We start from the raw sequence: 17,021 nt of genomic DNA on the forward strand, positions 1-17,021 counted from the left end.
CTGTGTTCATCCAGCTCTACACCTTGTTATCTCCTAATCTCTGTCCTATTTTGAAAGGGTGACCCCTACCTTTAATTCAATGTCTCCTTGTTCTGAGCTCACCCACGAGAGGAAACATTGTTTCTACATCCAACTTGTCAAGACAGTTTAGGATCTTGAATGCTTAACTAAAATCACTCCATCACTCTCCTAAACTCCGGTGAAAATAACCGCAGCATGTCCAATCCGTCCTCATAAGACAACCCATTCATTCCAGGCATTAGTGTTTTAAACCTCCTCTGAGCCACCTTCAATATATTTATATCCTTAAATAATGAGTCCAAAACTGCACACAGCATTTGAGATCCAAATGCATCAATGGCCTGTATAACAGAAGAATAGCATCTTTACTTTGATGTTCAGTTCTTCTCAAATTAAAGGCTAGCATTCCATTAGCTGCCTTTGTTATGTGCTCTACCTACATACTAACCATTTTTTACTCACAGAACAGCATTTAAGTTCATGAATAATTGATCTTACTTCCTTGGTAAAGAGATGAATGTTGCCTGGAACACCAGGAGAACTCCCTGCTCATCAAGTGACACTGCATCTTTAATTTCAATTTAAGCAAGCAGGGGCACTTTCAACACAACAGACAAATTTTGTGGATAAAGAAAATCTGAAATGGAAACTGAAAATGTTCAAAGTACTCAGCATGTCAGGTATCATCTATGGAGTGAAACTGACTTAGCATTTCAGGTTAAAATGAGCTTTTATCCAAATGACACCTTCAATTTGGCTTAACTGAAAAAGAAATCATCTCTAACAATTCGATATTTGACTCAAATGTCTGCTAATATTATATACTTATGGTTTTGAGAGCCCAAACTTATGCTACTCAGGCAAAAGCTTCTGCAGGTAACATAAAGGATCATAGAAGTGTTCACAGAAACCAACAAATCTTAAAATGTTCCATGTAAAGTGAGAGAATTTGTAGCAAACGATATCAAAATAGAGAGATATAAATGGCAAATAGGTTGCAGATAGCTGAAAGTGTGCTACATAATGGGCAGCAGATAGCTGGGCTAACCTATGTAGGGGATGGTAGATGTTGGGATATCTTGAATAGTGAATGATCAGTGGTCAGGGAATGTTGCTCACATCACAGGATGACACAGATTGGTGTAACTTACCAGAAAAGGTACAAATGTTGATGTGACATCTTGGGTACCAGCTTTGATCAGTTACAGGATAGGAAGGACAGTAGTTATGTGCAACGATGATAGAATTTCACCAACACATCAGGAAAAAGACTGTTATTAGAGGATTTGGTTCTGCAAATTTACTAGGCTGTTTATACCTGGTCCTTTATTACAACACAGACATGCTGCTGGGTTTGACATTTGACCATTGATGGGAGGGAACTACAAAAACTGTGATTTTTTTTTCGGATGAAAGGAAGCTGTGAGCCAGAAGGTGAGGCATCAATCAACTCAAAATTAAACTGGAAATTCCTTGGATCATTTTCAACTTTTTTCTCCTTTTGTTTCCTTCCTGGGTGGGGCCCATCCAACACGCGATGTCCCTCAGGTGGGATCACAGGTGAGCGCCCTGGACCTCAGCTATCAATGTACATCAATCCTGTCTGTTTCTTTGTGTGTTGATTGAGCATTGTTAATGATTCTGAGTACACTAGTAAATGCATTAATACAGTCTGTTAATCAGTAAACTGTAGACGCATTCCATTATAAACCAACGCTCCCAGTTTGTCATATTATAATTGTATGGCTGTTGTTTGGTCATATACGTGAACATTCTGAGCATCGTGCTTGTCAAAGCTTCAAGGGACAGATGTTTGTAGTTGACATTATGTATGGCCAATGTAGCAAGTTTGGGTAGAGCAGGTGACCATTGACTTAGACTTCCCAAACTTTACAATGACTATGGATGGAGACTCAGCAACGAGTCATATCCACAAGTGAGTGCTATCTGTTGGGGTGATCATGGCAATAATGCAACATAGCAGCAGAAGTAGGCTATTCAGCCCATTAAATCTGTTTCACCATTCAAAAAAAAATCACGGCTAATCTGACCATCCTCAAATCCTTGCCAGCCTTTTCCTCCCTTGATGTTTATGAATTAAATTTTCATCTAGTTCATGAATCATGATCAAGGATGGATTTTCTCATGCCTAACATTGAAGTCCGCTTAAGGTATTCTAAACAGCCATCCCGGCTTTGATACCTAACCTTACCACAGAAGCCATTTAACCCACACACACTGTACTTTAAATGGTTTCTTGGAAAATTAATATGTCGCAGGCTGTGGTTTGACTAGAAGTAAATTAATTATGAAATCCTATGCCGTCAAGCAAGGGAAACCCTGATAACAATTCAAACAAAAAACTTAGCCAGTGCCCGTGATGAGAAAATCAGAGTTAACAATTCAGATCATTGATGTTTTTTGACAACTGGAAAAGATGTAACAGGATTGAAGCAAACACTGAGGAGGGAAAAATGAGAAGAAAGCAGAGAAAAAGAGGAAAGGGTCATGTCAGGTCAAAGAACAGGAAAGATTAAACGACAAAAGGGATGGTAAGCTAAGATAGTCATGGAATCAGTAATGTAGTAAGAGATTGGCCTAGAGGATATTTAAATGTGAGTAAAAGAATTGTCAGCAATAACAAACAAACACAAAACAATGATAATTGGCTGCTTTGGGAATGTGAGGGATTTGAACAGGTTATAACTTAATGTCAAGAAGGTAAGCAATCAAGGCATTTAATATCAATGCTCAGGTGGTCAAAGGAACTTGCAGGGAACAATGAGCTTTCAAAAATGTGGCCAATACTGACTAAAACCTATATGCAAGCCCTAAACCTGAGACGCTAGACAGAAAATAGAAACCTGGCTTAAATAAGCTGCTTCTGTTGCAAATCCTACAGGGGAGTGTCATGTAGCATCTATGTTCTTTTTCCCTTTTTTTGTTTTGGAATATTGCATTGAATTCTGGTCTCCCAGCTATAGGAAAGATGTTGTGAAGCTTGAAAGGGTTCAGAAAAGATTTACAAGGATGTTGCAGGGGTGTGAGGTTTTGAGCTACAGCAAGAGGCTAAATAGGCTGAGGCTATTTTCCCTGGAGTGTCAGAGGCTGAAAGGTGACCCTGTAGAGGTTTATAAAATGATGAGGGGCATGAATAGGGTGAATAGCCAAGGTCTTTCTCCCAGGGTATGAGAGTCCAAAACTAGAGGACATAGGTTTAAGGTGAGAAGGGAAAGATTTAAAAGGGACCTAAGGGGCAACTTCTTCACATAGAGGATGGTGCGTGTGTGGGAAGAATAGCCAGAGGAAGTGGCGGAGGCTGATACAATACCATTTAAAAGGCAGCTGGATGGGTATATGAATAGGAAGGGTTTGGAGGGATATGGACCAAATGCAGGCAAATGGGACTAGATTTATTTAGGATATCTTGTTGGCATGGACAAATCGGACCAAAGGGTCTATTTCTGTGCTACACATCTCCATGACTCTTATATACATTCTGCCTATTTCTTCCTCCCCTAATCCCACCATCCTGCTTTGTTTTTGTCTTTCCCTTGATTGAGATTTGTCCATCTCTGACTCTTGTCTATAGTTTTACCAGTAAACTTTCAACACCGCTGCAACTGCTGCATTATCCATTTCTTCAATAAGAGAAAACCAGAATAAAGGTGGGAATTGTTAGATTACCCAAACACAGTCCTTAATATGGATATGTTTGTGCCCAAATTTATTTAATAACAAATTTGGAAAAACTGCAGAGCCTCAAGTGAGCCAGCATGCATTTTTCATAGGCCGCAGGCATCAATCATACAGTGATTTCTAAGAGAGAGCTAGTCAGGAAGGGAGGACCTTTTACATAACCATCGATACACAGTATTGCTATATTGAGGCATGAGGGTGGGAGTTTACAAGTAAACACATGGGACTTTCAACAAGTGCAAGACAGTTAGAAGACATGTGAAAGATAGGATAAAGAGGAACGGGCAAAGGGGCCAGAGCTCTACCTGTAGTAGCATTTGTAGGCTAGTTATCCCTTTTCTATTCTGAAGCCTTTATAGACAGTTTGGTACAATCTGGCGGAAGTCATAATTACTTATTCATAGTCTCCATTTAAGAATTATAGAATCCCTACAGTATGGAATCAGGCCATTCAGCTCATCATGTCCACAACGAACCTCTGAAGGGCATCCCGCACAGAGTCACTCTGTTACCCTATCCCTGTAACCCTGCATTTCCCATGGCTAATCCAACTAGCCTGCTCATCTACTGAACACTATGGACAATTTAGCATGGCCAATCCACTTAACCTGCATGTCTTTAGACTGTGGGAGGAAACCAGACACTCTGAGTAAACACACACAGGCACTGGGAGAGCGTGCAAACTCCACACAGACAGTTGCCTGAGGCTGGAATGGAAACTCAGTCCCAGGTTCTGCATGAAGTATTTTTTTCTCTACAAGGAACTTCCATAATTCGATTGTTTTGGCTCCTGTACCAGCCTGTGACTTCTCTTAACATCTTCAGAGCAGCGCCAAAGTTCAAATTCACACAGAGACTTAAGTGGAGACTTAGCATGTTGTCTATTTCTAGTTAGTTCAACCTTGAATAAAATTTTGTCCTGTCCTGTTCTGTCTTTATTACTTCCATACTGTGACATGGAATTATAAACAGTTTTGCAGTGTTTGAAAAATCGTTAGAAAGTTCTGTCATAACTTACTAATCTAATTTTACATCTGTCTTTAATTTGAGGCTTCTTGATTCTATCGCTTGCCTTTTGATACTTAACCTCTTCATCAGATTGAAAAAATTGACTCTATTCGAGTTGTTACTTTGGAAACATCTGCGCAGCTTCACCTTAAAGTCTAAAGCCCAGCTTGTTTTAACATTCCTCATGGTCCAGGTTTCTCAATCAAGATTGCTAACTATCTAGGGTTAACAATTTGTTACTACTGCATTGCAGCAAGCAAATAACCAGGATGAAAGAAACATCAAAACAAAGAAAGTGTTTCCTAGCCTTTTGTTCATTAAGGATATCAGACAATGGAGAAAAATACAATTGACTGTCAGCAGAGATAATTGAGTAACAAATTTACTTTTTCAGTCGTGTAGGAAGGTAGTGCAGCACGACAATGATAATACTGGGCAACCAATAAGGAGAATCACACGGATGGAGAGCATTAAACACTGCACACCGCACCGCACCACCCCCCAGCTCCCCCACCCCAACCATGTCCCCAGTCAGGTTTGAAGAATTGTCTTGGTTGCTTACCTCCACATCTTATGATCACCTGTGACTAGATGATCTGCCAGATGGAGTTTTGCATCTTAACAAAACACAGCAGAACAACCTCTTTAGAGATTTTTGTTTTGGCTGACCTCTCTGCTGCCGTAACCCTGTGGCCGATTTGGAACTGAGGGTGTTCTGTGTGCCGGATTCTAAAATGGAAACCTCAAATGGAGACCAAATGGACAGCATAGTGCTCAGTGGTTAGCACTGCCACCTCACAGCAACAACCCAGGTTCGATTCTACCCTCAGGTGCCTGTCTGTGTGGAGTTTGCACAATCTGCCCGAGTATGTGTGGGTTTCCTTCGGGTACTCAGGTTTCCTCCCACAGTCCAAAGATGTGCAGGTTAGGTGGATTAATCGTGGGAAATGCAGGATTAGAGGGAATAAGGTTAGTGGGGTTGGTTCTGGATGGATTGCTCTTTAAAGAGTTGGTGCGGATTTGATAGTCTGCTTCCACTCTATAGGGATTCTGTGAAGTTCTATGAATCTGTTGAGATGAACATGTCTCTTTGTTTTGCAGCTGTGCGGAAAATGGGAACGGGCATCGGAATAGTCACCAACGGAAGATCAACCAACAAGAGGAGAGTTGCCAAAATCTCACTGATTTCACCGCTGCACGAGTGCCGAGCAACCTGGATATATTCACTGCATACAACGAGACCCTTCAGTGCTCCCATGAGTGTGTCCGTGCATCAATGCCAGTCTATGCTGACCAAGGCCTACACCCAACCACTGTTTATAAAACCACCTTCAACGGAAACCGGTAAGACTGTCAAATTAACATTAAATGAAAACAATTTAATGACACTACAGGGCACATCTCTCACCTCAGCGGAGCAAGAAAAATACCAGGTAGGCATTGAGTGGTTTAAGTAGCATATTTATAGTGGTGTCAGGATTAGGGAGGTTGGTATTGGATCAATATTAACGTACTTTACCTTTTCCACTAGCATTGTCAAAGTATCAGAAGATAATTCTGTGTTTTGAGACAGATAGACTTGGTAATAAGAACCACCCTACTTCCCTCCCCTGAAAGTGCAGTGAAAGTAATAAGGCTATCTATATGAGAGATAAGCCAAGCCACACTAATTGAATGTTATACAGAGATCAAAAACATCAAGACAATTGTGGCATGAAATTGTTTGGCACAGCAGGAAAACAGCATAAACTACAAACTCTATCAATATCCATAGAAGAAAGAGCTGTATTGTCCATTAGATAAGATTACTACCAAGAAATAGCCAAAACCAATCATTAAATCCTTGTGATATTGATACAACTGTCACTGCTTGGACAAACTTCAACCTCTACATTTCTTTGTATTCCAGGGAGCTGCCCTGTAGTAACTTTCTTTCAAATTATTTGCATAGCCAACTGGCAATTGCATAATCATGTTTGGTCATTTGGGCTTTTCCCACAGTGACATTAGCACTGCCCCGTACAGATTTATATGAATGATTTAAAAGGATAGCTGGACATCTCTAGATATAGTGTGTGAAATGTAGGGACATCTGGTTTCCTGTCATTATAAGAGGCCAACATATAATAAATGTTGCCTATGTTAAGCTGGGCAGCACAGTGGCTCAGTGGTTAGCACTGCTGCCTCACAGCACTGGAGATCTGGGTTTGATTCCACCCTCAGACGACTGTCTGTGTGGAGTTTGCACATTCTTTCTGTGTCTGCATGGATTTTCTCTGAGTGCTCTGGTTTCCTAATGTGCAGGTTAGGTGGATTGACCATATTAAATTCCCCATTGCAGGCTAGGTGGGTTAGCCATGGGAAATGCAAGGTTACAGGGATAGAGTAGAAGGGTGGGTCTGAGCAGGATGCTCTTTGGAGGATCAGTGTGGACTTGATGCACCAAATGGCCTGCTTCCACCCTGTAGGGATTCTATGAAATGCAATGGAGCTACTTGGTCTTTTAACAAACTTGTCCAGTTGTATCAGGAAATACACAGCTGAACTTTTGAACTTTTCTTGAGATCTCAAGTCCACCTAGAGTTCCTTGGCAGATAGTAGTTTCCTTCCCTTATTAACTTACCTTGTTTCTTTCTTGCCCATCAATCTTTTCCTCTCCCCTGCACTCCTGAAGGCATTGACTTCTTGCTTGGGCTACTGCCACATGGTCATTCTTTACCACCTGGTACCTTATCAAGGTGTACGTTATTCCTTGTAGTGGGTGTAGACAGGCTAGTTGATGTATGTTTTTATTGGACAATTACATAGTACTGTGTTAAATGTAAAGCACCAAAACTGTCCATTTGCCTCTCAGGTGATCAGTGTTTATGCACCTGAAGAATCTATTATAGTTCATCTCGTCCTGTCACTATGTTGTTCTATTCTGTTCTTCTTCATACACTTACCTAGATTCCACTTACATGCATCTATGCTATTCAATCCCATCCTCATACTCTCATTACTCTGAGTGAAGAAACTCCTGAATTATTTATTTATCTTACAAGTACTATCTTATATTTATGACCCCTAGCTTTGTATTCCCCAACAAATGGAAACACCTCTATGGTTATGATATAGAACCCCTTCATCATTTTAAAGACTTGATCAGGAGAAGGGAACGTAATCAATTTCTCACAATACATATATTAATGTAGCGTTCCTCCTGATCACCCTGATTCAGTCAACACCTAGAACTTTTTTTCCTGGTCTAGATGATCCTGTGACTCATTTGATGCACAACTCAAGCTACTGGGGAGGCCTTTAACTCTAAGTGTTGAATATTACTTGTTTTCTGGGATTGAGTTGGGAAATGGAAACCCATGAAGTGGTGAGGGAATGTGAGGAGTAGAGTGCCCACTAGTGGTGGGAAAGGTAGAAGAGACTTCTCCTTTCAACAGCTTTTTGAGTCACTGAATTGTTTAATACATAGTCTTTCCTTGTCTTCTCTAGCATATTACCAATGCCTGGGACAGTGGAGGGAATGTAACAGGCTTCCTAATGATTTGGTTTGATTTGATATTTTATTTGCTTTGATTTATTATTGCCATATGTACCTAAGTACAGTGACAAGTTTTGTTTGCATGCAGTACAGGCAGATCATACCATACAAAGTGCATGAGAGTAATTGAACAGAGTGAGGAATACAATGTTATGGTTGCAGAGAAGGTGCACAACGAGCAAGATCAATAATAAATTATTAGCTTCATGTGGGGCAATTACAGAATATTTCAACTTTGTTCTGAAACCAATCACAAGAATTGTTCCTTTAACTAAAGGATAGATACCAGTATTGATTTTATCCATGTACCTGGCAGCACGAACAGGGTAACAAAAGGACACATCCACCGCTGTATAAAGACCACACGCTGTTTGCTTTGAAATACTGACTGGTGCATAGGTATTGCCTTCAATCACTATTCCAAGTATTTGGGTGGATGAGAAGATGGATTTTATGAGGCTTTCCAAACATTGTGAAGTATTGTTGAATGTTATCACAAGTCAAAGATAGGATAATTGATCTCTGAAAATGGTATTGAGATGCATAATTCCATATAATAAGGCTGTGTGTCAAGAATGCAAACTTCAAAGGTTTACCCTTGCATGTCAGTAAAGTTATTGGAGTAGTCCTCATTTTGTTGGTCTGATTGATGCACAAGAAATAACGTAGAATTAGGATGAATTATAGATGGATGCATTACATTGAAATGGTGTTGAACTGTTAGCATTTGAGAAAAGGACTGTACACATTTATAGGATTCAAACATTTCTTCTTTCATCTTTTATTTTGCACAATATACAGCAAATTACATTTCAATTATATAAACTGATATTCTTTATCTCAATTTCTGGAGAAATGACTAACATTTGTTCAGGGTGGGTTGATTAGCCACAATAGGAATCATTGGTGATAAAGTCAACAGCACTCTAACCTCTCAATTATGCAAGTTATCTGCAATTATCAATAACAAAGTTTAATTATCAAAACTGAATTGTTTGCTGTCTGATTTATTCAAAACATTTACTGTCCAACTCTAATCTTGAAACTTCAGCTTGAAACCACAGCACTCCGCTGGCTTTCAGATGAAATCACAGCCATTTCTGAATATAGTGCAGTAAGGTTGAAGACTCCATCTCCCAGGCTATGCCAGGAGTTTTACTCTAGGCCTCAGTATCCATGGGTTAGGGAGGGAGAGATAATCAGATCTCCTGTTTCTGCTCTTGATCTTATCTGGCAAATTCTTCTGCAAATTTATGGTTTGTTAAGGCAGACAGGTGAGGGCTCACCAATAATGGCTCCCACAGTCAGGTAGACAACCCCTTCAAGTCTCACTCAGTAGTCACCAGTGCTGTTGTACCCTGACAAGAATTAGCACCTAAGGAAAGAAGGGGAGAAAATTGGAGGAAGCTCTAAACTATATCACTGGAAGAGATGTGCTGGTCAAGATGCTTTGCTGGAATATCTACAGCAATGTTCCTTTTTCAGTCTTGGCTCTGACCTCATTTTGCCTCGCTTCATTCTTTCTTCATAGTCATTACTGAGCTTGGCAGTTTTCTTAGAATAATGGAGCTGACCTAAACAATGCAAGAGATATCAAACAATAGAACTAGATCAAGGTCATACAACCAGCTTCAAATAAGTGATTTTTTTTTCTGTAATCAGTAAGCAATGTGCTCATCAGATCAGATTAAACAAGCAAAAAGAAACAAAACATAGTCAATTATCAAATGTATTCGTGCATAGTTTTGGCATAAAATGTTGTGGTACATGACATTGCACAACCCTCTTCTATCTATCTTCAAATATTGGAGTCAACAATCAAATATATTTTGTTGTTGCGCGTGCTTTTCCTTTCAATATGCTGACTCAGGTTTTGCTGAAACTACAAAATACATGGTGCATATTGTGCCCCAGGTCCATGTTTGCATCCTGTTAATCAAAGATTGTCTGTCTGATTTCTCAGGTTATTTATTTTTTAATTGAAACCTGAAAGTTAGACGCAGGCAAATCAGTTATAGTAGGAGAAATAAGGCTGTGTCCTTTGCCGAGGTGGTGGTGACTTTAATTGTTGGGAAATGGACAACATGGGGGTAATGCTTTTTTATCACCTCCACCCATTTTACTTCTGTTTGAAAGCCATAGTGAGTAATTCTGAGTGTCAAACCAGCATTTTTCCCAATCCTGGGGATTTCCAACCCTGTGAGGTAGGATAACTAATACTGCTCTGCTCTCACCATAGGGGACAAATTTAGGCAAAGGTCTGCAAAGAATTATAAATGTGCATCAACATCCTCAGTAACAAAATTTTAAACATGTGCTGAAGGGGAACAAAAGGATTGCATGACCAATTTTAATGTCATTTCCAACAACACCTCAATCAATTCAAATTGTTCGGCGCTAGAAATGAACAATATCAGTGGAGAAATATTTAAGGCTTCATCGTTTTCTTATTTCTTTACTGCAGGCATTAATCTGTTTATTTTCATTAGCTTGACACCTTGGTTGAAATAATTTAACAAAAAACAATGTGCTCTTTCCATTCCTTTGCTGACATCATTATCAGGAATTTCTAGGGATGCATATTTTTGGTTATCAATTCATTGATATCACAGCTAGATTGGTTCAAAGTTTCTGCAAGCATGCTTCCTTGTGCTTTTCTAAACTAATTGTGATTCAATATGCCTTTATTGGTCAGTATCTTGAGTAAAGAAGTTGGGAGGTCATATTGAGGCTGTACAGGATAATGGTTAGGCTACATTTGGAATACTGCGTGCAATTCTGGTCTCTCTGCTATAGGAAAGATGTTGTGAAACCTGAAAGGGTTCAGAAACCATTCACAAGGATGTTACCAGGGTTGGAGAGTTTGAGCTAGAGGGAGAGGCTGAATATGCTGGAGCTATTTTCCCTGGACTGTCGGAGTCTGAGGAGTGACCTTATACAGGCTTATAAGATCATGAGGGGCATGGATAGGGTGAACAGCTAAGGTATTTTTCCCTGGGTAGGGGAGTCCAAAACTGGAGGACATAGGTTTAGGGTAAAAGGAAAAGATATAAAAGGGACCTAAGGACAATATTTTCAAACAGTGGATGGCGCACGTATGGAATGAGCTGCCAGAGGAAGTGATGGAGGCAGGTACAATTACAACATTTAAAAGGCATCTGGCAAGAAAATGAATGGGAAAGGTTTAACAGGGATATGGGCCAAATGCTGGCAAATGGGATTAGATTAATTTAGGATACCTAGATGGCATGGGCAAGTTGGACTGAAGGGTCTGTTTCTGTGCTATACAACTGCATGATTTTATCTTCCAATTTCAGATTTCCCTGCTCATATTTAACAACAAGCTGCCCTTCTGAGCAATGGATGTACTATGTCATTCTACATGGCATTTCCCAGTAACAATTTAAAACTATATAACAAAGTGTCAGGAAATCAATTGTATTGGATTTGTTAAAGACATAAATGGATTCTTTGCTGGAATGTAGAGATGCTTACATTATTGTTTTGCATGGTTGATTGATTATACAATTACTTAACCTACTGATCATTGACTAATATGTTAATTAGTGAATGCAATATTGGAATATATGGGAGAGCCTTCATGAAAAACATACTGCTACATTTTTATTTCGTGCCATATGTTCTGCTCTCTCAGTTAGAATAAGATATATCCCATGGCAAAAGGTTGGGCAATTATGCCTAGTGCCCTGGCCAATATGTATCCCTCAATCAATATCAAAAAAAAACATTTTCTAGCCATTATAACATTGCAGTTTGTGGGAACTTGCTATGTGAAACTTGGCTGCAGTGTTTCCTGCATTACAACAGCAAGTACACTTCAAAAGTATCTCACTGGTTGTAATCAGTGTCAATACAATGTGGAGATGGAGGAACACAGCAGGTCAGGCAGCATCAGAGGAGCAGGAAAGTCAACGTTTGGGGTTTACCTCCTTCATCAGGACTGGGAATGTGCTAAGGTTGTAAAATGTGCTATTTAAAGTAATTTTCTTTCTTCTTTTCTGTCACATTGTTTGATTTAAATGTTGCCACACACTTAATGTTTCCCTGAAAGTTGAGTGATGGGATTGTCACCTTTGAAGATTCAAGGTTATTGATGTAACATTTGGTTACATCAAAACCATGGATCAGTGCACAAATAGCGTAAAATAGTGCTTATCAAAGTGATTGGACATCCTTTGTGTGTGTGTGTGTGTGTGTGTACGCACGCGCATGTGTGTATGTAAGCAGAGGTTGAAAACAACAAGGTATTCTGAGATTGCGGACAATGTAGAGACAAACCACTGATGTGTTCTGGTGGAGCAAAAAAACAGCCACAGAGCAATTTGACAAAGCTGTTTATTCAGGTTGGCTGTGACCATGCTGTTATTTCAGTAGAACCTTATTAGGAACAATCACTTTGAAAAATAATTCTGAGGAAAAATGTAGGTCCTAGGTAAATAGTTTCACACTGACCTCTGTTAGCTCTTCATGATGGCTCAACCCAGAATTGACGTCTAGATATTTGTTTTCTTAAAATCAAGAATAGTGCAGCACAGACAGAGTCCTACTGAAACCGTACTGGTTATTTTAAAAAACAACCCATTTAATCCTACTCACTTGGCCTTGCACCATGGCTCTGCAATTCTTTCTCCTTCTTTGAAGTTATCCAGTCCCCTTTAAAAGGCTACCAGGCAGTGTAGTTAGATCCTAACTGTGTGTGGGATAATTTTTTTAAAAAATGCTTTCCTTTTTCTGCCTCTGGTTGTTTGGCCAATCCCCTTAAATCTGTCCTTGCTGGTTATTGACCTTTTAAGCTGCTGAGAACTGCTTCACTTTATTTACTTCACCTAAACCCTTCATCATTTCAAACGCCTCTGTAAAATTTCATCTAGGCCTTCTCTGCTGTCAGGTAAATAACCCCAGCCTCTCCAGTCTGCCTGTATAAATGCACTTCCTTAAACTGGACCCACACTAGTAAATCCCCTCTGTATCCTCTCGAAAGCCTTGCATTCTTTATTGTAAAATTGGATACAATCTTCTAGCCAGGACCACCTCCGTATTTTATCTAGATTTAGCACAATATTCTGGCTTTTGTACTCTTATTTCTTCATACGTGGAGCCAAGGATTCCATTTACTTGATAAGCTGCTTTGTTAATGTGTCCTGCCACTTTCAAAGACCCTCCCAGATATCTCTGTTCTTGCACCTTATTTAAAATGATGCCATTTGACTTGTGTTCTTGCCGCCTTTCTGATCTGAATTTCTTCTGTCATGAGTCTGCAAATCTGCCAGCGTGTTGGAACAGTTGGCACAGTTAATACCACTGCCTCACATTGCTAGGGACCCAGGTTCGATTTCAGCCTCGGGTGACTGTCTGTGTGGATCTTGCACCTTCTTTTCTTGTCTGCATGGGTTTCCTCCCACAGTCCAAAGATGTGCAGGTTAGATGGATTGGTTATGCTAAATTGCCTGTAGTGTTAAGGGATGTGCAGATTAGTTGAATTAACCATGGGAAATGCAGAGTTACAGGGATTGGGCAGTGGGGTGGGTCCGGGTGGGATGCTTTTCAGAGGGTCAGTATGGACTCAATGGTCTGAATGGCCTGCTTCCACACTGTAGGAATTTGATGATTCTATATCCTCTTGAATTCCATCACCATCCTCCTCAGAGTTTCCTACATTCCTAAATCTCATGACACCTACAAATTTTGACATTGTATCCTATACCTCAAGTTCTAGCCATTAATATATATCATAAACTGAAGAGCCCCGTTCTGAACCCTGTGGAACATCAACATATTCCTCTGTCAGTACATAGCCAATCACCACAACCTTCTGTTTTTTTTCACTTGGAGTTATACTAAGCACAAAGGAAGATGTTTGTTGCTGGGGGTCAGCCTGTCAGTCTAAGGAGATATTCAGGGTATTCACCTCAGGCATGTCACTCCATGTTTTTTTTTTATTGGCAATAAAGTACCACATCAAAAGAAAACTAAAACAAATCAGCTGTGTTTCACATGTCCTGCATTGATTTGAAGTCCAATATCCTAAATTTGGTTCGCTGCACATGGCTCGCTGAACTATCCACTATTAATAGCTAAATGTCTGCATTGCTACTTTTCATTAGTTCCAGTTGAAGAACCAGATTTAGGATATAACACTGGAGCCAACCCAGAGCAGTGCCAGGCGTCAAACTAAGCGGTTTTACTTCCAAATGCCATCTTTAGCACATCAGAAAATCTGAAAGGGAAGAAGATACAGTTTGTATTAAATGAGGAGAAAGGGAAAAGAAGAGAGTTTTCAATATTTAAACTGCTTCTCTCATCAGTTTAGAGGGCTATGGAAACAGGGTGGAGTATGGGACCAAGCTGGGTAGGTCTTTTGGGAGCCATTATGGTTGGTTCAGCTCAGTTGACTGGATGGATGGTTTGCCAAGCAGTGTGATGCCAACAGCATGGGTGCAATCCCCATCACTGGCTGAAATTACCATGAAGGACTTTCCTCCTCAACATGTCCCCTCACCTGAGGTATGGTGACTCTCGGGTAAAATCACCACCAGACATCTTTCTCTAAGGAGAGAGCAGCCCTATGGTCTGGGAATACGATAGTAACTTGACTTGACAGACACGATGGGTTAAATAGCCTCCATCTGTGCTGTAAATTCCATGATTTGTAAGCTTTTCTTTCGCTTGGTTTCGACTCATAATCTCCAGCCAGCTAACGCTGAGGTGTGTAACTACTGCACTGTCACCGATAACGTTGTGTTAATACTGTCTGCTACTCTCTGCCTGAGATGGGATGTTCTTGACTAACCTATCATGGGCCAACACCAGTATCAGGTTTGGTTTGGTGTCACGCCAAATTTAGCAAGTGAAGTAATTCTGTGCAGAAATTAGAATGTTAAACTCTGTCAAAGTTACTTCTACCAAAGAAAAAATAAACAAGGGTCATGGACCAGACCAGACCCCCTCAAAATATATTGTGAAGGTAGCCTAGACCCTAACTTTTCTTATTTTAAAAGTAAATGGGAGGTACTGTGTTCCAGATGCAATTCAATTGGTCAAACTACTTGAAGTTAAGCAAAACATAATTTATTTAAACACTACAGTTAACATACAACAAAAGTAAGAAGGAATGGAAAATCTTAATTCTATGGGAAAACTTAACTGAATAATAGATGCAGTAACTATTACTAATTAATTGTTCCAATATAGCAACATCCCAAAAACACAGCTTTGGCAAAAGGCAAATTCAGAACACAGATTGTCTCAATGCAACTCCAATAGCAGGCATAGAGCCCCCAGCTTGTGGTTGTAGTTGAGAAAGGGGGGAAAATAGATTCCACCTCCTCAAGACCTCAATAGCAACCACCAAAAGCTAACTAAAAATGCTGGCTCTGAGAGGTTGACTCCATCCACTCAGGCTGCTTCTATTGTTCCAACTTTAAAAAAATATACCCAAGGCTTCACAAGTTGTTTATCTTCTCATTGACTGCTCGCCACCTGCCAACCCTAACTACCCCCCTCCCCCCTTCCCCACCAATCTATTTCTAAAAGAAACCCAGACAAATCACACAGCATGATCACAAAAGGCGCTAGTTTAAACATTGATTTAACACGGGCTCTGGATAATTTGTGTTTATTTTATGTAAAGATTTATTTGCTTTGGAGAGAAAAAGCATTGGTGATGTCTGAAGAAACACAGATTATATCGAATGGTTCCTTTGTAGCTACTTTAGTGAATTGCCCTTATTATTTATATCGTGAAAGTTCAGTCCAACTGCTGTTCTTCAATTATATGGGTTTAGTACAAGAGCGCCGTCTTAATATTCACTGCTATGGGCTTTGATTTTGTGTGAATATGTAAATGGATAAAAGTGAGTTAATCCTTTTTTACATCTCTCCCCGGTTGACTTCAATGTGATGTAGGCTGTCAACTGACTTTACATAATGGCACAGGGAAATACAATGTATTTCAGTTCAATCTAACCCAAGCACAAGAGTTGCTAATGGTCCCTGGGTTCAACAAAACTTTCACCCAGACAGTCTGAGTGGAACCGATCTGAACTGGAAGTCAAAAAGAGAGGGTGAATTTGGTTGGGGATAATTGTTGTCACCTCATTACCCTAATTTGAATCTCCTCCTGCTATTGCTGTTCTCTATTTTTGCTACACACTTGCTGTGCATAAGACAAGGTGAGAGGTTGGGGCCAGGTCCGCAGCCAATCTTCTGCTCTCTTCCCCCACCCCCAACCCATTCAGTTCCTAAAAAGGAGTATTTTTGTCTCTTAAACTGGCACTGCATATAGTAGTGAGCCCCACAGATAAGAATAAAAACCAAAAGAACTGTGGATGCTGTAAATCAGATACAAAAACATAAATTGCTGGAAAAGCTCAGCTGGTCTGGCACCATGTGTGGAGAGAAGTCAGAGTTAATGTATTGGATCATGTGACCCTTCCCAGTTCTTCCTCACTTGACCCGAAACATTAACTCTGATTTCCCTCCACAGATGCTGCTGAGTTTTTCTAGCAATTTCTGTTTTTGCAGCGGACTATAATGCCCAGCTCCATTTACTGGGACAAGTCACGGTTGCCGTGCTGAATATCAGGACCTCGAATCTCACAGCTCACTTCCTACCCAGCCTCAAGTCCACTCCATACCTTTGCCATGTCCTTTTATCTACTTACCCAGTATCAACAAGGGCAGAATTCCTGAGCCATGTTTTAAAATGGACATGAATGAAATAAACCTTTAACAA

At 40.1% G+C, this 17,021-nt stretch overlaps 1 protein-coding gene across 1 annotated transcript in view; it reads left to right on the forward strand.

Moving 5' to 3' along the window:
* ajap1 (adherens junctions associated protein 1) overlaps window positions 1-17,021 on the forward strand; it is a 161,556-nt gene that overhangs the window by 114,335 nt on the left and 30,200 nt on the right. Inside the window, exon 3 of the mRNA XM_048615310.1 lies at window positions 5,830-6,072. Coding sequence (XP_048471267.1) covers window positions 5,830-6,072 — 243 coding nt within the window. The remainder of the gene's footprint in view (window positions 1-5,829; window positions 6,073-17,021) is intronic.

This window comes from Rhincodon typus, chromosome 31 (genome assembly GCF_021869965.1).
Source record: "Rhincodon typus isolate 14 chromosome 31, sRhiTyp1.1, whole genome shotgun sequence".
Classification (NCBI taxonomy): Eukaryota; Metazoa; Chordata; class Chondrichthyes; order Orectolobiformes; family Rhincodontidae; genus Rhincodon; species Rhincodon typus.